The 23,572-nt window shown below is 42.2% G+C and overlaps 1 protein-coding gene across 1 annotated transcript in view; it reads left to right on the forward strand.

Moving 5' to 3' along the window:
* The window catches only part of sycp3 (synaptonemal complex protein 3), a 131,529-nt gene that overhangs the window by 67,704 nt on the left and 40,253 nt on the right, over positions 1-23,572 (forward strand). Inside the window, exons 4-6 of the mRNA XM_041195958.1 lie at positions 6,723-6,757; positions 9,296-9,413; positions 17,746-17,845. Of these exons, the coding sequence (XP_041051892.1) occupies positions 6,723-6,757; positions 9,296-9,413; positions 17,746-17,845 (253 nt within the window). The remainder of the gene's footprint in view (positions 1-6,722; positions 6,758-9,295; positions 9,414-17,745; positions 17,846-23,572) is intronic.

Genomic DNA, 23,572 nt, shown 5'->3' on the forward strand with positions numbered 1-23,572 from the left:
GTCAGACCATACATTTTTTTTCTTATTTGCAATGTCAGAGCTAGCAATAGCAATCTTAAACATTTTGCTTCAGTAAACAAAACTGCAATTAATCAGTAATGTACCTATGGGATTACAATTAAGTACAATTAAGCTTAATACTTAAACCAGGTGTATCTGACTACTGCACTGTCATCAATTAGAGAAATGACAGATCAACATTTTGCTATTGAAGCTTGTCAGAATAAAGGGTCTCCTAGCAAAACAATGGACCTGTCTCATTGTTGCCGCATTGCTTTGTATTTCCTGTAGAAATATTAGGATTAGAAATGGGACACTAAATGGATCCTTTCACTAGGAAGTTCCTACTCCTGCACTTGGTTTCACTCCTGTTGCCAGATGAAGTTTGCACTGACTGGAAAAAGAAAAAGTACAAGAAGAAACATTTCTGTACTGAAACCTCTTGCAGAGGGAAGCTAACATTTTGAAACCAATTGTAAATGGAAAATATAACACTTGCAAGACAGTGATACAGGACTCAGTCACAGCTTACGATTTATGAGGCAAGTTTCATTCATGTGATAAATACTGTACCCTGTTTCTATCAGGTGTTTCTATTTCCTCATAAAATGAATACCTGAAGCAGTTCACTGAACCATGTTACCAGAAAGTACAAACCTCTCAAGCTGAAGAATTTGCATTTTCATACTCTGTATCTGATTGGAAATTTATTTATATTTCTATTAGCTCAGATACATAGAACATACAGTACAAAACAGGCCATTTGGCCCAGTCAGTTCATGCTGCTGTTTACGCTCTACTCGAGCCTCCACCCATCTAACTCTTATCAGCGTAACAGAAAATGGTACTCAGCGGTGGCAGCACCTGTGGAGAGTGAAATAGAGTTAACAATTTAGGTCAGTGAGCTTTCATCAGAACTGGGAAAACTTGGGAATATAATAGGCTTTAAGCAAGAATGGGAGGCTGGGGGGAAAAGAACAAAAGGAAAGACCTGGAAGAGATTAAATGACAGTGTTGATGGTGCAAGGCCAACCTTTGGTTAAATAATTTCAGATTTTAACCTGTCTCCAATTTCTTTCCTTTCCCTTTGTTGGTTTTGATTTATCTCTTTTTACTTTAAATGGACAGCAGCTATTCATGATTCTGCCTTTCAGATCTCTTCTAAGCACATGCTTTTGTTTCTTTTTCCATTACAACTCTCTTTGGTATTTCGCTATCACCTCTTTTGTCATCTAATCTCTCCTGCCCTCTGCCCTATCACAGACCTTCCCTTTTGTTATTTTTTTCACCCTCCCCTCTTTTACTTGCTTAAAACCAAGTTGCTGACGTTTCCTTGTTCTGATGAAAGGTCATGAACCTGTTGGGGAGGTGATGGTGTAGTGGTATTGTTGTTGAACAAGTAATCCAGAGACCCAGGGTAATGCTCTGGGGACCTGGGTTCAAATCCTGCCATGGCAGGTGGTGGAATTTGAATTCAGTAAAAATCTGGAATTAAAAGTCAATTGTTGTAAAAACCCACCTGGTTTATTAATGCCCTTTTGGAAAGGAAATCTGTCATCCTTACCTGGTCTGGCCTACATGTGACCTGCACAGCAATGTAACAAGCCACTCAGTTGTATCAAACTGTCACAAAAAAGGAATGAAACCATTTGGATGACCCAGCATCGACCTCAGCACCGGAAACGACAACGGCATTTTCAGCCCTGTCAAAGTCCTCCTTAATAACATCTGGGGGCTAGAATTGGGAGAGCTGTCTCACAGACTAGTTAAGCAATAGCCTGACATAGTCATCCTCACAGAACCATACCTTACAAATAATGTCCCAGACACCACCATCACCATCCACAGTGGTATACAGTTGGGAGGGAGTTGCCCTGGGAGTCCTCAACATTGACTCCAAGCCACATGAAGTCTCATGGCATCAGGTCAAACATGGCCAAGGAAGCCTCCTGCTGATTACCACATATTGCCCTCCCTTAGCTGATGAAACAGTGTTCCTCCATGTTGAACACCACTTGGAGGAAGCACTGAGGGTGGCAAGGGTGCAGAATGTACTCTGGGTGGGGAACTTCAATGTCCATCACCAAGAATGGCTCGGTAGCACCACTACTGACAGCTGGCCGAGTCCTAAAGGACATAGCTGCTAGACTGGGTCTGAGGCAGGTGGTGAGGGAACCAACAAGAGGGAAAAACATACTTAACCTCATCCTCACCAACTTACTTGCCGCAGATGCATCTATCCATGACAATGTTGGTAGGAGTGATCACTGTATAGTTGTTGTGGAGACAAAATCCCACCTTCACATTGAGGATACCCTCCATTGTGTTGTGTGGCACTAACATCGTGCTAAAGGGATAGATCTAGATAGTCAAGACTGGGCATCCATGAGGCGCTGTGGACCATCAGCAGCAGCAGACCTGACATATCCCTCACTCTACCATTACCATCAGGCCAGAAGATCAACCCTGGTTCAAGAGGGCATGCCAGGAGCAGCACCAGGCATACTTAAAAATGAGGTGTCAACCTAGTGCAGCTATAACACAGGACTACTTGCATGCCAAACAGTATAAGCCGCAAGTGATTGACAGAGCTGAGCGATCCCACAACCAATGGATCAGATCTAAGCTCTGCAGTCCTGCCACATCCAGTCGTGAATGGCGGTGGACAATTAAACATCTCTCTGGAGGAGGAGTCTCCACAAATATCCCCATCCTCAATGATGGAGGAGCCCAGCACACGAGTGCAAAAGGTAAGGCTGAAGCATTTGCAACAACCTTCAGCCAGGAGTGTAGAGTGGATGATCCATCTCGGCCTCCTCCGGAGGTCCCCAGCATCACAGATGCCAGTGATAAAAACAACAAACTGCGGATGCTGGAAATCCAAAACAAAAACAGAAACAGAAATACCTGGAAAAACTCAGCAGGTTTGGCAGTATTGGCGGAGAAGAGCACAGTTGATGTTTCGAGTCCTCATGACCCTTCAACAGTTCAGAACTGAAACGTCAAATGTGCTCTTCTCCGCTGATGCTGCCAGACCAGCTGAGTTTTTCCAGGTTATTTCTGTTTCTGTTTTTGTCACAGATGCCAGTCTTCAGCCAATTCGATTGACTCCACATGTTAGCAAGAAACAGCTGAAGTCACTGGATACTGCAAAGGCTATGGGCCCTGACAATATTCCGGCAATAGTACTGGAGACTTGTGCTCCAAAACATGCCCCTAGCCAAGCTGTTCCAATACAGCTACAATACCAGCACCCCCCGGCTATTTGGAAAATTGCCCAGATATATCCAGTACACAAAAATCAGGACAAATCCAAACTAGCCAATTACTGACCCATCAGTCTACTCTTGATCCATCAGTAAAGTAACGGAAGAGGTCATCAACAGTGCTATCAAGTGGCACTTGCTTAGCAATAACTTGGTCACTGACGCCCATTTTGGGCATCGCCAGGGCCACTCAGCTCCTGACCTCATTACAGCCTTTGTTCAAACATGGCCAAAAGATCTGAACTCCCAAGGTGAGGTGAGAGTGACTGTCCTTGACATCAAGGTAGCATTTGACTGAGTGTGGCATCAATGAGCCTGAGGAAAACTGGAGTCAATGGGAATCGGGTGTGGGGGGGGAGCTCTCCGCTGGTTGGAGTCATACCTAGCAAAAAGGAAGATGGTTATGGTTGTTGGAGGTCAGTCAGCTCAGCTGCAGGACATGATTGCAAGAGTTCCTCAGAGTAGTGTCCTTGGCCAAACCAAGCTGCTTCATCCACCATAAGGTCAGAAGTAGGGATATTTGCTGATGATTGCACAATGTTCAGCATCATTCTTGACTCCTCAGATACTGAAGCAGTCCATGTCCAAATGCAGCAAGACTTGGACAACATCCAGGCTTGGGTTAACAAATAGCAAGTAACGTTCGCGCCACATAAGTGCCAGGCAATGACCATCTCCAACAAGAGAGAATCCAACCATCACCCCTTGATGTTCAATGGCATTACCACCACTAAATCCCCCACTATCAACATGCTGGGGGTTACCATTGACAAGAAACTGAACTGGACTAGCCATATAAATACTGTGGCTACAAAAGCAGGTCAGAGGCTAGAAATCCTGTGATGAGTAACTCACCTCCTGACTCCCCAAAGCCTGTCCACCATTTACAAGACACAAGTCAGGAGTGTGATGGAATACTCTCCACTTTCCTGGATAAGTACAGCTCCCACAACCCTCAAGAAGCTTGGCACTGTCCAGGACAAAGCAGCCCACTTGATTAGCACCCCATCCACAAACATTCACTCCCTTCACCATTGACACACAGTAGCAGCAGTGTGTACTGTCACAAGATGACTGCAGGAATTCACCAAGGCTCCTTCGACAGCACCTTCCAAACCATCGACCGCTACCATCTAGAAGGACAAGGGCGTCATACATATGGGAACAACACCACCTGGGAGTTCCCCTCCAAGTCACTCACCATCCTGACTTGGAAATATATCACTGTTCCTTCACTTGTCACTGGATCAAAATCCTGAAACTCCCTCCCTAACAGCACTGTGGGTGTACCCACACCACAGGGACTGAGGCAGTTGAAGAAGGCAGCTCACCACCACCTTCTGAAGGGCAACTAAGGATGGGCAATAAATGCTGGCCCAGCCAGCGAAGCCCACATCCTGTGAACAAATTTTAAAAATTGGTGTGGATTTTCACTGAATCGGGTTGACCCTGGAGCCCTTTAAAAATGACAGATGGTTCCTGATTCCAGAATTCCCGACCCCATTCCTGGGAGGTGTGATTTTCAGGAGTGCCTTTCAACGGCATTGGCTGCTTCCTGCCAGTAGCCCGCATCCAACACGCTTGAGCTTTTCATGCAATTCCATTGCGAAGATAGTTATCTCCTACTCCTTGGCAATTTTCATGGAGTCGGGCCAGGTTTTTAAAGAGTTGTGGTTCATTGCCCCTTAGAGGAGTCGTGAACCCTAGTGTGCATGAGGTGATCTTTTAAAAGGTGAGTTCAGTAGTCCCCTTCATACCCCCTATGTCACCCCCTGCCTTCCAGCATCCCCTCTGTACCCTCATGTTGACCTGCTACCTCCGTTCCAGGCTCAGGTGACTTTCATGAAGAAGGTTGGGAAGAAGGGGAGTGGGTGGGCTAGCAAGCTTTCCCAAATCAAATAGCAAACCTGCCCACACCAGAGATTAGGCCATTTAGCCACTTCAGGCACTCATGAGGAATTTGCCTTTGATCCTTTACAAATTTTTTAGGGGCAGGCAGTCTTTGAGAGCTGTCTAATTCAGACCAGTTCAGGGGTGGCAAGAACAGGGTTGGTTGCCTTTTGAGTGCAGAAGATCATCAGTGAAGAGGCATGGTGGAGCAGAGAGGTGCCTACCGCCATCACAGGATGAGTTTAAAAATCGTATTATGAATTGTCATGTTCCTACCTTATCCCTGTGTTTTCATATGTCCTCTGAAGTGTGTAAAGTCCGCACATTGCATACTTCCCACTCTAAAAGTTACTGTCCAAATTGAAGCGAGCCAAACGGTGGCCCACACTTTCAGTGACCCGTCTCTCTTTCTCCCCAACACTTGCCCCACTAGTTGGCTGGCAGATCTATCTCCAACTCAATTGACAGCTTGCCTTCACCAAAATATCAGAAAGTTTTTACTTTTCGTCTGGGGTGCATTTGTGACCCGGAAAGAAACATGGCCCCTGATTTGCACCTCAAAAATCCAGCCCATGGTATCTACTCTGTCCAAACTTTTCATCATTTTGAGAACCTCTATTAGTCAGCTTCTCTTCTCAAGGGAAGAACCTCCATCTTGTTCATCCTTTCCTGATAAGTTTAACTTAGCTGTTTCTGTGTTATCCTCGTAAATTATTTTCAACCCTCTCCTGTACTTCTGTAACCTTTTTTGTAATATGGTGACTTGAACTGTGCACAGTACTTCAAGTGTGGTCAAATCAAGGTTCAATACGAATTTAGCATAACTTCTTTTCTTTCCAATTCTATTCACTAAAAATAATCTCGAGTGCTTGTTTTGCTTTCTTTTAATGGCCATATTAACCTGTGTCACTTTTAATGATTTCTGTATTTGTACTCCCAAATTCCTTTGCTCCTCTACCACATTTTGTTTCTTATTTTCTAGTATGTGCCCTTGTTATTTTTCTTATCAAATTATAGTAACTCACGCCTTTTTGTATTAACATGAATTTGCCATTTAAATGCCCATTTCACAAGTTTATTAGTGTCATTTTGTAATTTGTTACAGTTCCTCTTGTTCTTTTCACCATTTCTCCCAATCTCTCTGTGTACTCCCTTGTCTTGCTCTGCCTTGCAATCTGTGTGCATTGTGTATACCTCTTTCCTTATCCTTAATTTTTCATATTGATTCATGGTGTCTCATTTGTGTTTGTTCTTGCGTTTTAGCAGGATATATTTTTCCTAGTGTTTGTTGAATGCGATTTTATATATTTCCCATTGCTGTTTTATAACATTATTTGCCAATATTGTTGTCAATGTACGTTCAGAATTCCCCATCCCATCAAGCACCACCCCCCCATTGTGAAAAGAACCACATTTAGCTTTGCTTTAATTTCATAAACAAATCTGAGCATACAATCTATAGAGGCTGCTGTTAACTGATGTTGTTAGATCTGAATATGCCTTGCCACCATTCGATGGCCAGTGCAGATGAATAGACATGGATTAATTGCTCTTATCTGTTTGTAGTGGTGATGTGGCCACCATGCTTGAACGGTTTGGAGGTGAGTGCTTTTATATTATGTTAGAATATTGGAGCAAAAACTCCTGTGATATAACATCACTTTAAAAAAATGTAGTAAAAACAGAGAATACTGGAAGTACACAACAGGTCAGGTAGCCTATGGAGAGAGAAACAATATTAAACATTGCAAGTTGATGAATTTTCATCAGAACTGTTCTTATGTTTCTCTGTTTCTGAGTACTTCCAGCATTTTCTATTTTTATTTCAGATTTCCAACATCCGCAGTATTTTGCTTTCTTTTTAAATAATGTGTTTTGGTTTGTTGAACGTTTTTGAGGAAATCACTATTTTTCTTGTAAAGGGTAAAAGGAATTATGCTTAGTTTAATTTTCTTTTTATTTTGCAGCACTGGAAGACACCACATGCTTATCAAAAATAATAAGTGATAGTATTTCAAATGATGCTAAACAAGAACTCTGAGCATTTACAGAATGCCTATAAACACTTGTGTATTAAAGCAGCTGTTCTAAAGCAGAGCCAGGATTTAACTTGTATCAGATGCTAGCCCCACAACAAATTATAATAATTCTCCTTCTTAGTACCAACCCACCTTCTTCTCCACTCCCAAGCACCACAGGTACAATTATAGAGGCTTCTCGAAGGGGAAAATACAAGAAGGGAATGCCCTGATGAACACACCCAACACCTCACCCTGAATACATAAAGAAAAATGCATAAATCTGTTTGTAGTGAGGCTATATCAGTCTCAATCTCCTGATCTTTTCCAAGTTATATTCTAAGAACCACAATACCAAAGTGGGTGTAAAAGAAACTTTGAGAATTTAAGCAATATTGAATCCTTCCTCAGTTGGCGAGCATTCTGTCGTATGGAGTAGATTAGTTATTCATTTCCACCATTCCATCCTGGGCAGTTATTGCCTAAATCATAGGAACCACCTTACACTGTGGAGTACTTAATAATTTGCCTTTGTAACTTTAAGTGTGTTTGCAAGCAACTATCCTATTTATTTATAAAAGAGCTCATTGACTATCAGCTTTTGCTGGAAGTCGCTTCCAACTATCCATTATGTTGGAAAAAAAAATTCTAATCTCCAAGTCTCACAATGTTCATATCATTTATACCATAATCATTTTAAACATCTGGATCAAGTATAAAATATATCCAGCTGATAGCTCATGTAACAGGAGCAGGGGTCTGAACTTGCTGTCCACATTCCAAATATTGGAGCCACTCTGGGGTGTCTACTAATTGGAGATGTCTCTTCGTTTAAGAGACTGTAGACATGGAGACTCAGTACAGGTGAATTGAGATATTCTGAGCTTTGTTATAAATATTGGTGACTTTTTTTATACCTTCTGTTTGCTGATAAGACCATGAAACAGAAAGTACTTTCCCTAGGATCTGGAGTGTCTGAACTTTTTATCTCGACTTAAAGTTTTAGGTAGATACAATCACAAGTAAGGTTGAAATGAGTATTTCCATTAAATTGCATATATCTCATGCTGCCAATACTAAGAGATCGAAGTGGTTTAGTATTTATCTATCAATGAGGCAATAACACTAAAAACAAACTTCGCAAAATTCCAGGCCCATACAATTCAACAAGTAAGAAACATAAGCACTAATAGAACGGAGCTACCAGGGCTTACAGATTGATAGCACTCACTAGCTACAGTTTAGGTCTCATATCCCTAGATTCTCTTCCTTTAAGGATGGACATATCCTTGCCCACCAAAGCATCAGTGTCCATTTGAAAGTGTATTGTGCAAAATTACACATGAGCTATAGAATATAAAACTTAAGAGGTACATCATAAAATGTTGTTAAGGTTCTTAAGAGTACTGCAGTATAGGTTTCATGCTATAGGAAGGATATTGAGACTTTAGAGAGAATACAGTGCAGGTTCAATAGGATGTTGTTTGGACCGAGGAAATATAAAGAGAAAGACTTAAAAATGTGGATTTCTTTTTCATTTGAATAATGCAGGTTATGGTGAGATGATTGAAGTGTTCAAATAATGGAAGGGTAGATAGAAGCAGACAGTTTCCAGCTGAAGGATCTAGAATGATATGCCATAGATACAAGAATAAAGTAAGAGATTTAGAACTGAGAGCAGAAGTGCTTCTTTATTGAGTTGTTAGGTTGTGGAATTCACTTCCAAGGTTAGTGGTTGAGGCCGAAACTATGTCAACACTCAAGTACCGATGGCTAACGGAAAGGCATATCGGGTGGATAAATGTGGTTGAAACCATTTGCTCATGGGGAAGGTAAATGCTGACACAGCCTGGTTGGGCCTAAAAGCCTGTTTATTTGTTCTTTTATATATGGAAGGACCCCTACTGTTCCTCTGAACTGAGAAATAAGGTGAACAAAATTGAGTAGTAGCTATTCCTGGCCATGAATTGAGTAGAATGCTGATATTGACAGGCGACTCTAAAAATTGAGGCGTTTTTGGGGACATTCATCTAGGGCTGTGAGTTGACACTAAGGGGTTAAAGTATAATAGCAGACAGGTTGGTTTTGCAGGTCATCTCATTCTTGTTCATCCCTGTGCAGCTGATATTAATAAGGCTATCTTGGCTAAGAAGAAACGATTGGAGGTGTACACCAAATCTTCGTTAAAGACCAGCAACCAAAAGATAGAGCAAGTGTGGAAAGTGCAACAAGAAGAAAGGTAATGCAGAGGAAATTTATTTCAATGCTTGTTCGTCTATTCTGCAAACGTATATAAGTTCAAATGCACGTGAAATATGACATAGAGAAAGAAATTGGCTCATATCCCTTAATGCCACTCATGGTAATTCTACGCTGGGATATGGGGGCATATCCTGCTGTTTTCAATATTCTACCTCACAGTTCTGATCCCAAGGGGACTCTCACCAAAGCCAGAATTTTTCACAATTCAGTGTGATTGTTTCGTGTACATTACCATGCTATCTGATAATTCAGTTAGATTTCTTTTAGCTAGATACCTGATACCTGTAGGATTCATCATGCTTAGCAACCTCTGAACCAAACTATTAAGAAATCCACATGCTAAGTTTCTAATTCAAAAGCAAAAGATTGCAGATGCTGGAAGTTTGAAATAAAAATAAAAAATGCTGGAAAAGCTCAGCAGGTCAGGCAGCATCTCTGAAGAGAGTTGATGTTTCAGGTCAAGATGACCTTCCTGTTTTTTATTATTCGTTTGTGGGATGTGGGCGTCGCTGGCTAGGCCAGCATTTATTGCCCATCCCTAATTGCCCTTGTTCAGAGGGCATTTTTTATAACCACATTGATGTGGGTCTGGAGTCACCTGTAGGCTAGACCAGGTAAGGATGGCAGATTTCCTTCCCTAAAGGGCATTAGTGAACCAGATGGGATTTTTATGACAATCGGCAATTGTTTCATTGTCATCATTAGACTTTTAATTCCAGTTATTTATTGAATTCAGTTTCCACCATCTGCCATGGCGAGATTCGCACACAGATCCCCAAAGCATTATCCTGGATCTCTGGATTGTCAGCCAAGTGACAATACCACTATGCCACCACTTCCCCATAAGCAAAGTTTCTGTTTGCCTCCTATGGAATTCCTAGACTTGCCTTGTAAAACCATTTACTTAAATTTAGAGATTTAGTGCAAGTGGGTTTAGCACAGGTTTAGCTTTGCTTCCTAGCCCCAAAGTTTATTTAGAGCTACTGTTAGGAACTAACTGTATAAATGAACACTGTTTGCCAGCACAGAACACTGATAAAATTTCCACTGTTTGTTGTGCTAGGACTTTCTCTTAGAACACTGCTCGCTCCAGGCAAGCCTGCTGGCCAAAGTCGGAAGAATTCTAACCCTAGTGATGAATGTACCTCTTCAGGTTGCATCAACAAGCTAGTCAGGCTAGGTCAATTAGGAGCATTGCAGACTTAACTAGCTTAGATAGAGGATTTGCATATCTGACACACATAACTCAGCTGCCATCTCTTGTCACCAGGTATGACATTTTGAGCCAATGCAATCCCAAAGATTTTCCTGCCTTTCCCCTCCTCCAACTTGTTGGTGACCTGTGGAGAATTTTATTTACCCACAAAGTAGTGAGGATCTGGAACTCACTGCCAGAAAGAGTGGTAGACGCCGAAACCCTCATCCCATTTTAAAGCATACTTGGATAATGTTCTTGAAGTGCCATAACCTACTGTTATGGTAGGGACTAACAGCTGGAAAATGGGAGCAAGCTGGATAGCTCTTTTCCAGCCAGCACAGACATGATGGGCTGAAAAGCTTCCTTCTGTGCTGTAAACCTTTGTTCCTTCCTCTAGATGGCAGTACACCCACCTAAATGTGGAGTACATGGGGAAATCATAATTGTAGAGTTATCAAAAAAAATTAAAGGTTCCTGACAATTGATATTCTCAGCAAGCACCAGTTTTCTCTGAACTTACCTTCCTCTTTGCCACAAATATTTGCCACAGGAATGGCATCAGAGAAATCTATGATTGTTTAAATGGCTTTATTCATTCTTTGGGAAGATCATGATTTTTTACACATCGTAATATGTATGGTCAAGATAATCTGACTGGCTCACCAAATGAACGTTCCACCTCTGTTCTGCCATTTCTGCCCATATCTTGCATTTGATAGCTTGTCTTTTGGATTACTTTTTTTTTTGCAGTAATAGACTCACATTTCCAGCGATTGACTTTTTATTGTTAGCCTTGGGAACATTTGAATTTTGCACACTCTGTATTGATTGTAATGTATGCAAACCTTCCTGTACTTTCCAGCAACATTGTCCTTAAATCTCAACTTTAACCCTCAGCAGAGTGATTTTGTGCAGAGTGTTGGATGACAATTCACAGTAGCACCAGATGCAAGACCTCTCGCTTCCATTTCTGACTGCAGCACTCTGAATTTTCCACATCGGTTATTTGTATGATTACTCAGAAATCCAATCTGACTGCAATAATGGTCATTTTTCTATGAATTTCCACCCTCACCCTGCTTAGCCTGGGCTGGCTTGAAATCACACTCAGACTGAAGGGATAATATACTGTTTTTGACAGAGATGGCAGGCTATGGAAAAGTTACCAGAGATACAACATTCATTTTGATCTGATTCAAACCATTGAACCTATTATGCGTTTTGAAACTTTTCCAATATCTAGCTTTAAACTGAGCTCCATGTATGTACAGGCATTTACATCCCTTGATCACCTGCTTTAGGAAGAGAGCCTGAAACAATAGTCCAATTCATTTATAATATTAACAACTTTGCCCTTCAACCAGCTTATGTACGTTGAAGTCCAAGAATCCTGAAAAATTGTCTCATGATTTCTGCTCCTAGTGCAGTCTCCCGCCTCACAAGTATATTGATGTACTTTCACTATGTTTAAGACTGACCATATCTTCCTGATATCAATTTTGTGGTAATTTACCCATTGCCATATGCCACTGAGTTCACCTGTTTAGATTTATCAGACTTGGAGCCTTGGGAAACATCTGGGGCTAAATTTTCAGGTGGCGTGGGACTGGAGGCAGGCAGGGGACAAAAATACTGGCATCTGGCAAATACTGGTGCTGGTTTCCCAACACCATTCCTGGTGCTGGCAAGTTTCACCAGGCAGGGAAAGGGCTGCCCAGAGATCTTGCCCAATCCATTGAGAAGGCCAATTAACATTTTTGAAGAGCTCATTGAGAACTCGTTAAAAGGCATGTTCTGATTTAAAGGGATGCACGGGCTGCTATCATGGATAGACCAGCTGAATAGAGGCAAACACAGCAGGGAGCCAGTCATGGCCAGCCCAAGGGAACTAGCTGGGCCCCATGAAAGGGTAAACAGTGCAGAAGGGTCTTGGCCATTGACACAGAGTGCTGGTTGCTGTAGGGTTTTGACTGCATGTTTGGGTAGTGCAAGGGTCGTCACCCTCCTGGAGTTGCAGGAGCATAGAAGGGGGCAGTGCTGCCAAACACATTGAGGGGCGGGGGGCACATGAGCACAAGAAAGGCTGCAATTGACAGTGGGGCATGACTGTCAGGTTTTGGGCCCAGTGGCAATGAGGAAAACACCCTTCACAGAAAGGTGTTGGACATCAGGAGGGCAGAGGAGAGGGATGAGGTGCAGGAAGGACATAGGGGCCATACCCTTAGCATGGGATCTACTGCTGAAGATTGAGCTACCTTGAGATGATTGAGAACCAGTGCTGCAGGACAGTGTGGTTCTCCAGGCAGGTGATCACAGAGATCTGTACCCCAATCGCCGAAGACCTCACTTGTCACAGCACTGCTCGCTATGCCCTACCAGTAGCCATCAAAGCCACTGTGGCCTTGAACTTCTTCACTTCTGGATTCTTCCAAGGATCAGCCGCCAGCCCTAGGTATCATCTCGTGAAATGCTGCACAGTACTGCACCTTGCAGGTCACTAATGCCCAGGTTGCCAGCACCGGGCAGTATATTGAATTCCAGACAGACATAGCCTCGCAGGGACAGAGAGCAGTGGCTCTTCACTCCATCACTGGATTTCCCCAGGTGCAGAGCATCATCAATTGCACCAATGGGGCCATCAAGGCACCCAATGGCTGACCAATCAAATTCATCAACAGGAAGAGCTCCCTCTCTCTCAACATTCAGTTGTCTGTGACCACAAGATTTTCCTCCATGTGTGGAGGCACCTGCCATGACTCTTGCATCCTCTGTGGGTTCAGGCTACTGCAGGTGTTCACTCCACCCCCAAACCCCATGGATGGATCCTAGAGGACAAGGGATATTCCTTGAAGAGATGGATACTCACCCCTCTATGAGAGTCAGTGACAGAGGCACAGAGACACTACAACTGAACCCAGCTGCTCACCAGGACAACCAGTGAGCAGGCCATCGGGTTTCAGAAGATTGGCTCTGGCGCGTGGGCTGGTCGGGTAGTGCCCTGCAGTGCACTCTTGCAAAGGCCTCACTCATTAGGGTGGTCTCCTGTGCTTTCCATAGCATGGTCCTCCAGGCAGGTGTGGACCTTGAAGTTAGTGAGCCCCTGGAAGAGGATATTTCATCAGAGGGTGAGGGAGAGCAGAATGTGGAAGAGGAGGAATTAAATGAGGAGGAGGGGGAAGGTGCAGAACACTGAGTTACGCTTGCTACACAAGGAAGTGGCCCGGGCCTGGTGTGGGGCTCAAGGGTCTCGTCAAGATGCCATTAAAGACAGGAATCATCTGATTCAGGATTGTTTCAAGTGGCCCAGGATGAACGGCATGATATGGAACTTACTTTCAGTTGTTTGCGCTAACATTTCTATTGAGGATGCAGCCTGAAATATGTAAGCTGTTTGTGCCAATGAAGGACACACAGCACATCTTCCCAGAGGTTCCTTGCTTGTCTCCATCCCTTTTTTAATGCCCTGTTATTAAAGCAAGCTCATATGCCTGTCTTCATGTGTCAGTATTTATATGGTGCTCATAAAGAAAAACAATGCATGGTTACAGGTAGAAGACACACCAGTGACCCACTGATGCTCTGCCCCAGACATTGGCCTCTGTACTTAGCCATTTCTATGTGGTGCTCCTCTTGTGTCCTTGGAGGAGATAGAGGCAGCCTGCTCATTTGTCTCATCCTGCGACTGAGATGGACATGGCTCTGGTTTTGTCCTTGGCCCTTTCTGATTCAGCTCCCACCCTCCTTTTATATCTGGATTCTTTTTCCTTTTTCCATCTGATATCTTAAAAAGCGTAAAGGGCTGCCATTCTCATCATTTGGCAAGCCAGAAATTTCAAGTTTTTTTTAAATGACAAAGTTCTTCATTTTTTGTGATTTGCCTCATGATTTTTGCATTCTGGATGGAGTTAGGATTGTCACACTTGACCATCAGTTCATTGAGAGCGCTGAAGCAATCAAACCCATCTATGAGCCGAGTCTCTCACATGAGACCTAACTCAGTGTCTCCCCGGCCCCAGATGTACATGAGCTCAAATTCTGGGGCTCGATCCGGTCTCTCTGTGATAGAGCTGCTTTTATACTGAACGCACAGGGATCTGCACATTGCTGATTCTCTTGCTGCTGGGATTCACCAAGCCTGGCTGATGGGACCACTTAGTAAAGTAATACAGTTTGAAAGATTAAATACACAAAACCTTTTCAAATAAGAATTTAAGAAGATGAACTGTACAACCTAACATTTGACAAAACTGCTACAGTTCAGTGGATTTGAGATATTTTTCTCATGTCCCAGCACAAAACACCATATTTCACTGACAACCCCAAGTTTCTTGTGAAGCAAACATAGTCTCTTTGTAGGTAATGAGAGAAGTACTGGTTACTATCTGTACACTGGAACTGTAACTCCAGCTCTCTTCGACTGACATACCAAATTGACAGGCTATATATCTCACATCACAGCTGCAGATCAACCTTAATGAGAATAAAGTTAGAAGGAACACAAATCAAAACAACAGCAGATAGAAACATCTTAGTTTCTTGCTTATATACAGAATTTACCTCAAAACAATAAAAGGTCTCTAAATTCTCTGAGTCTTGCATGTAGTACTTACTTTGAATCGACATTTGTGATCATGACGTTTATACATGAAATTGGATACTTAAGAAGTATTCTGTAAATACTACTTGAGCATTGCCTGGAAATTCACTATAGAAACCTCAGCACTTGGCGTCAGTGATGCCCCCATTTGCTTTGGACTGCTACAAAAGAAGAAAAGTTATCTTTTCCAATAAAATCTGTCAAACCCAAATAATGTTTAAGGCAAATAAATTGCCTGATAAGTTTTTCTGATATAAAGGTTGCATTTATGAAAAGAACACTTCACTCCCATGATGCTAATTAAGCGTTCCACCTCATTAGGGTCACGCAGATCTCTTCACAGCGACACTGATATGTTAGTTGCAGCATTTATTTTCTCTTGTGCAGAGAAAGAACCCTTCTACAAAATTCCTCTGGAAAATAATGGAGATATTTTAAACTTTCCATAGTTCCTCAGGCTATGAATCCCTGTAAAGAAATTTTTAGCTCTTTTGTGGTTTGAAACCACAGATCCCTATTTTTTCTCAACTTTACCAATGACCTGAATTCAGAAATTATGGGCAGAATTTTACGTTCGGTATTCGGGTGCGCACCTGACACGCCCGAGCATGCATCCCGACATCATCGTGCACTCATGAGATACTTTGTTTGCTCGCCAATAATTGAAAGGCCTATTAAGGCCATTAACAAGCTAATTATAATCAAATTAACACTGCCCATCCAACCTTATGATTGGTGGGCAGTCGAAAAGGCCAAGCGGCCTAAAGCAAATAAACATTAACTAAAAACTTTATTTTTGAATTAAAAATATGTCCCAGTTCACGAGAGAGTCACTTGAGGGGACATGTTTTTAAAATTTTTTACTGTCTTCATTAATTTTTTTAAAAAGCACTTCAATCTCCCTGAGGCAGTTCAGTGCCTCAGGGAGATTAAAGCGCTCCTTCATGCACCCGGCCCGCTCTCTGTCCTCCTCCCCCCCCCCCACCGCACAGGTAGCACTGAGAGCTGCTGCTCACAATCCACGCAGGGCAGGCCTTAATTGGCCTGCCTGCGTGATATCGCAGTGCGGAGTCGATCACGGCGGCGATTGGCTTCCTGACCATCCCTGCCCCCTTCCACCGAGCCCGCCCAACGAGGGAAAAACTCTGGCCTATCTGTCAAATTTATCAATGATGCTAAAATAGGGAGAGCAACAAAGACAAAGAACGCACTTAAAGATTCAAAAAAGGAATTCGATAATATTTATTGAATTGGTAAACAAATCACGAATAAAATCTAACACTGGGAAATGTAAAGTGTGTTAATACAAGTATAATATATATATATATATATATCTATATCTACACACACACCCTGGGGATGTGGCTAAGCTAATACAGCATGGAAAGATATACCCAGAATAGTGGAAAACAAATTTCACAGTGATGGATCAGACCAATAGCAGAGACAATGGCTTGAGGAACCTAGCTGATTGCTCCACTTAAAATATTTTTCCATTTCTTTCCAACTACAGCAATTGGGACTCAAGTATAACAATAAAGAAAATTATTTTCTGAATAACTTAGAAGACATTTCACTCACTTCAAAGAAGTGCAGTATCCATGACTGATCCATCTATCCTATTTCAGATCTTAGCGATCTCTAGATCTAGATTTTTGTTTTTGTTTATGTGTGCAGGCATCTTCATCTGTATCAACTTGACTTCAAAAGAAAATATTAATCAGCTCAGCATTCTGGATACTCAAGTTCCCTACTCAACATACCACCTATCTATAAGGACTCTATGAAGTGTGTGAAAGAAAGATTTAGATCAAGGATGTGCCCAGTTTACAGAAGTTGCTGCAGGGTACTGCATGAGTTGGAACTTGCATTGTTTTGGAATCTTTTGAAAGTATTGCTAAGTGATCCATTATCTATCATTCTGCCGATTGTTCAATTTTGCTTATGCGTTATTTCTGTGTCATAAAGAAATTGATTTAGCCTGAACCATCAATGTTGATCAGGAGTGCACTGTTCACTTGTACTTTTTCTAGTGCGTACTCCAACAGTAGAAGGTTCGTAGTCTGCCTGGAGCTTGACTATCTGAAATACTTGGTTGTAGGAAGTGCTTGCTGTTTGTGCATTTTATATCGAGCAGGACTACAGAATATTAGGAGGTAGCCTGAATCCTAATATCCACCAGTGCCCATATCAAAGGATCTGTCCCACCTTTTGATGAGAACCAGGAATACTAAGGGGAATCTACTCCATATATCTACTGCTCAGAATAGAATATTGTTTGAAAACTTTGGCCCAGATTGAGATTCATCAGTTTTGTTCTCCAAGTCTTGCGTTTTTTTTCTGCCCTTCTGAAGATGGTGATAAGAATCTGTGTGCGTGGCTGTTCCTGACATATGAGGTGATGGTAACTGGTGTTAATAGTGATGATGCTGTTTTCCAGGATTGGTCACTGAGTAGCCATTGGGTGCATTGTTCATGCTATTATTTTTTGCTTTACATTATTTTATTTGTTAGGCAAAAGCTGACTGATGATTACTGTAAGCAGTTTACTGGAATCTTCCAGCAATGGGAGAAAGATATTCAAAAGGCCAAGGACCAAGAAGAGAAAATAGAAGTAAGTGTCTTGACATTATCTTAATAATATTATTTTATTGTCTGTTTAACCTATCAATCTGTATATGCACAAGATTTCTTCAGGATGTTACTTAGGACTGAATGAAGCATGAGTTTCTCACGAGTGGATAAGAACAATGAAAATTAGCATTCAGTAATTGAAACTATGAACAATAGTTAACTTCTTTAAGGTGAAACTAGCACAGCTTCTATAGCTTAAGCTCCGCTAAGAAAACTTCTACAGTTTGTTCATCAGCGTCCTCCATATAGCTCCGGGGATAAGCTTAGATTGGCGGTGGAGAGAACATCGGAGAAGTGGAGGGCTGTTGGCTCTTGGAGCCTGTTCAGTCATTCAGTGAGATCATGGATGACCTGTGACCTAACTCCACATACCCATCTTTGCCCTATACTCCTTAATACTTTTGGTTAACAAAAATATATCAACTTAGTTTTGAAATTAAGAATTGTTTTGGCTTCAGTTGCTGTTTGTGAAAAACTTCCAAACTTGTGTCACCCTCAGCATGTAGAAGTATTTCCTCATTTCACTCCTGAAACATCAGGCTCTAAATTTTGCACTGTGCTTCCCAGTCCTAGACTCTGCAAGCAGGGGAATTAGCTTCTATCTATGCTATTTGTGTCCCTTAGTATCTTTGAAAACTGATCAAATCACCTTAACTGTAAAAATTCCAGTGAACACAGTCCTAGTCCGTGTAATCTCTCACTGTAATTTAACCTTTGAAGTCCAGAAGTCGTTCTAGTAAATCAACATTGCAGTCCCTCCAGTGCCAATATGTCCTTCTTAAGGAGTGGTGTGCAGAATTATTTCCAGTACTCCAGGTGTGGCCTAACCAGGGCTTTGCATAGCTGAAGCAAGACTTCTACACCGTTGTATTCTAGATTTGTAGAAAGAAAGGCTACCATTCGATTAGCCTTTTTGATTATTTTCTACACCTGGTCGTGACCTTTTCCTGAACAGTGTACCCAGACCCAAGTCTCTTTGGACCCCCATTGTTTCTACCTTTGCACCAATTAGAAAGTACCTTGTCCTATTCTTTTTAGATCAAAGTGGATGAAGTCATATTTGCCTACAGTGAAATCCATTTGTCAGTTTTGCTCATCCAATTAAGCTACCAGCATCTCTTTGTAATGTTCCATCTGCTCTGCTTACAGTGCTTACATTTTGTGTCATTGGCAAATTTGGATATTTGCTTTACTATCCCATCATATCTTTTTTAAATTCAGCATTTATTGTCCATCCCCAATAGCCTTTGAAAAGATGGTGCCTTTATGGGCTGCTGCAGTCCATGTGGGGTATGTACCCCACGGTGCTGCTAGGGAGGGCGTTCCAGTATTTTGACCCAGCAACAGTGAAGGAATGGCTATATATGTCCAATTCAGGATGGTGTGTGGTTTGGAGGGGAACCTACAGGTGGTGGTGTTCTCCATCTATCTGCTGCCCTTATCCTTCTAGATGGTGAAAGTGAAAATCACCATAGTCCCAGGGTCATTAGAGAGAGACAACTGATGCTGAGTTTAACCTGAGGGTCATCACACTTCAGGTGAGGGGTAAGGTTGAGAAGGCAGGGCCTTCATGGATGACCTCAGCAGGTACAGGAATTGAAACCACGCTATTGGTGTCACTCTGCATCACAAACCAGCCATCCAGCCAACTGAGCTAACCAACCCCCAATGGTATCTGTTGTGAGTTTGGAAGGTGCTGTCTAAGGAGTGTTGGTGAGTTGCTACAGTGCATCTTGTAAATGGTACACGCTGCTACCACTGTATGTTGGTGGTGGAGGGAGTGAATATTTCTCAATGGGGCACCAAACAAACAGGCTGCTTTATCTTGGAAAAACTCAGCAGGTCTGACAGCTTCTGCGGAGAGGAACACAGTTAATGTTTTGAGTCACAGTTCTGTTGAAGAGTCATACGGACTCGAAACATTAACTGTGTTCCTCTCCGCAGATGCTGCCAGACCTGCTGAGTTTTTCCAGGTTTTTTATTTTTGTTTTGGATTTCCAGCATCCGCAGTTTTTTGTTTTTATATAAGGCTGCTTTATCCAGGCTGGTGTTGAGCTTCTTGTGTGTTGTTGGAGCTGCACTCATCCAGGTAAGTGGAGAATATTCCATCACACTCCTGACTTGTGCCTTCTAGATGGTGGACAGGCTTTGGGGAGTCAAGGGGTGAGATACTTGCCACAGAATTCCCAGCCTCTGACCTGCTCTTATAGCCACAGTATTTATTTGGCTGGTCCAGTTCAGTTTCTGATCAGCGGTAACCCCAGGATGTTGATAGTGGGGGATTCAACAATGGTAATGCTATTGAATGTCAAAGGGAGTTGGTTAGATTCTCTCTTGTTGGAGATGGTCATTGCCTGGCACTTGTGTGGCACGAATGTTACTTGTCACTTATCAACCCAAACCTAGATATTGTCCAGGTCTTGTTGCATTTGGATATGGACTGCTTCGGTATCTGAGGAGTTGTGAATGCTGATGGACATTGTGCAATCAGTCTAAATCGGTAATAAATATGGTGACTAGTTGAGGCCTCCATTCAGATTGTTGGGACCCAACTAGTCACAACATACCATTTAGAATACTTGTCCATTATCCCTACACTCTGCCTCCTGTTGCTCAGTCAATTTCAAGCAGGACAATAATTTTCCTTCAGTTCAATGAGCTTCAACTTTAGCTAACAGTCTCTTATGAGGGACTTTATTAACAGCCTTCTGAAAGTCCACATAAATTACAATCATATACAGTCCACTGCCCACCACTTCAGTCACCTCTTCAAAAAATTCAGTTTGATTCTTCTAGTATAACCTATCTTTACAAATTCATGCCTTTGATCATCTGAGAATCTCAAGGTGTTCAGTCACCATATCTTTAATTATAAGTGCTGGTAATTTCCCAATGACTGACGTTAGGCAAACTGGCCTATAATTTCCTGATTATCCTCTCTCACCTTAATTAGCAGAGTGATAAGTGCAATTTTCTAATCTAAAGGAACAGTTGCCAAGACAATTGGAAGACTATAGTTAAGACATCTGCAATGTTCTTACATACTCCTCTAAACCATCTGGTCCTGGAGTTTTCTCACTCTTCAGTGCCATTATTTTCCTCATTATTGTTATTTTGATTAAGCTAATTTTGTTGAGCCCCCATTCCTGATTCAGCATTAGTTTCTTTGGAATGTCTGGCATGCTGTTGTCACAGACAGAATTCTGCCCATAATCTGTATGTTTACATGGAAAGAGGTGTGCCTTTTCTCACCCTTGGAGTGTGTATTCCAGTTTAAATAATTTAGCAGCAAGCTTTTGTGAGTTTAAAATCAAGAAGGCTATTTATTCTCACATGCTTGCCCCAAATTAACACAACAGCCCACACTCGTGCATGCACACACACACACACACACACACACACACACACACATACACACACACACACACCCAAACAAAGATTGGATAAACTAGTGCACTTTTACAGTTAATTCAGTCTCTGGTTTACAATTTCTGGTCTCCCACATAGCAGTCTTGTGGTTTTCTGAATGGATTCGATGATTTAAAGTTGACATGAGGGTCTTGTAAAGCGAAGGGTTCACAGCAGGTTGCATAGTTTCTTGTAGTCGAATATCTAGGAGATTAGTTCTGAGATGAACTTTGAAACTATAACAGGTTAAGTACTTTGGCCTTTGTCTTTAAACAGTTTTTCTTTCTATCAATTAAAGTAACTGCAGTGCAAACAAGCACACAACTCTTCCCCCTCTTAAGTACCTTGCTGGTCAGGTGATTTCTTGGAAAAGGCATGCTTGCTCCAGTCCAAAGGTGAACTTATGACCTTTTTAAAAAAAATCCCAAGTCTCCAAATAATGCACTGTTTTTCCAAATTTTTAAAAGAAAATATTGTCCTGGACGATATGGTTCTAACAGAATCATGGGCAAAGCTCTCCTCTGATTGGAGTCATACCTAGCACAAAGGAAGAAGGTTGTGGTTGTTGGAGGTCAGTCTCTCAGTGGGAGGACGTCACTACAGGAATCCTTTAGGGAGTGTCCTAGGTCCACTCATCTTCAGCTGCTTCATCAATGACCTTCCCTCCATTATAAGGTCAGCATTGGGTATGTTCGCTGATGATTGCACAATGTTCTGACCACTTACAACTCCTCAGATACTGAAACAGTCCGTGTCCATATGCAACAAGACTTGGACAACATTCAGCATCTTAAATATTCACTCCCTCCGCCAGTGGTATAGAGTGGCAGCAGGTGTACTACATATAAGGTGCTCTGCAGCAACTCACCAAGGGTCCTTTGACAGCACCCCCCAAACTTGCGACATCTACCACCTAGAAAGACAAATGCAATTGCTACCCACATCCCAGGAAATAATCAACAAAAAAAAAATTGGGGATGGCAACAGGTGCTGGCTTAACCAGTGATACCCACATCCCATGAAAGAATTTTTAAAAATGTTCAGTGCACCGTTAGGCTGTTAACTAAATCTGTCTCATTACTCATTACTAAATATAATTTGGCCTTGTTCGTTCTAGGACATATTACTGCAGGAAACTACCCTGGACACACTAGAAATTCACTGTCTTTCTGACATGTCATAGTCCGCTTATCTCAATCTATATGAAAGTTAAAATTCCAAATTAAAACCATGATGCTTTTGCTATTTGCTTGTCTAATCTCTGTATTTATGCAATCTACCACTTCACAGCTGCTATTTAGGACGTTATACTCAACTCCCACTATAATCTTAAAGCCTATTTGATTTTTTAATTCTACGCATAAAATGTAGAACCATAAAATCTCCACCACCTGCTTGAAATGATCTGAATATTGGTGGCTTGGGGTGCATCTGGTGATGGTGATGTTCTCAGCTGTGATTGCCATGAGACAATCACACTGGCTTTGCAGTGGGTGTGTGAAGTAGTGTCTAAATTTGCTCCTGTCCTCGGATCAAAATGAAAATCAAGTGTGAATAGAGAATGCCACTGGCAGATACATCAGTCAAGTATTCTGCCATATCCAGCAGAGGAAGCCCCAATATTCTCTTTGGGGAGGCAGTGGTGTCGTGGTATTGTCACTGGATCAGTAATCCAGAGACCCAGGGTAATGCTCTGGGGACCTCTGGGTTTGAATGCCCCCCACAGCAGATTAAAATCTGGAATTAAAAGTCTAATGAAGGCCATGAAAACATTGTCAATTGTCTTAAAAATCCATCTGGTTCACTAATGTCCTTTAGAAAAAGAAATCTGCCCTCCAAATCCACAGCAATGTAGTTAAGTCATAAATGCCCACTGAAGTAGCCTTGCCAACCATTCAGTTGTAACAAACAGCTAAAAAGTCTCAAAAGGAATGAAACCTGATGGACCACCTGGCATCGATCTAGGCACCAGAAATGACAACGGTAAACTCAGCTCTGTTGACCCTGCAAAGTTCTCCTTACTAAATTCTGGGGGCTTTTGCCAAAATTAGGAGTGCTTTCTCACAGACTAGTCAAGCTACAGCCTGACATAGTCATACTCATGGAATCACGCCTTATAGACAATGTTCCAAACACCACGATCACCATCCCAGGGTATGTCCTGTCCCACCGGGGCAGGTCAGACCCAGCTGAGGTGGCAGCATAGTGGTATACAGTCAGGAGGGAGTTCCCCTGAGAGTCCTCAACATTGACTCCGGACCCCATGAAGTGTCATGGCATCAGGTCAAACATGGGCAAG

The sequence above is a fragment of the Carcharodon carcharias genome, chromosome 9, assembly GCF_017639515.1.
Source record: "Carcharodon carcharias isolate sCarCar2 chromosome 9, sCarCar2.pri, whole genome shotgun sequence".
Classification (NCBI taxonomy): domain Eukaryota; kingdom Metazoa; phylum Chordata; class Chondrichthyes; order Lamniformes; family Lamnidae; genus Carcharodon; species Carcharodon carcharias.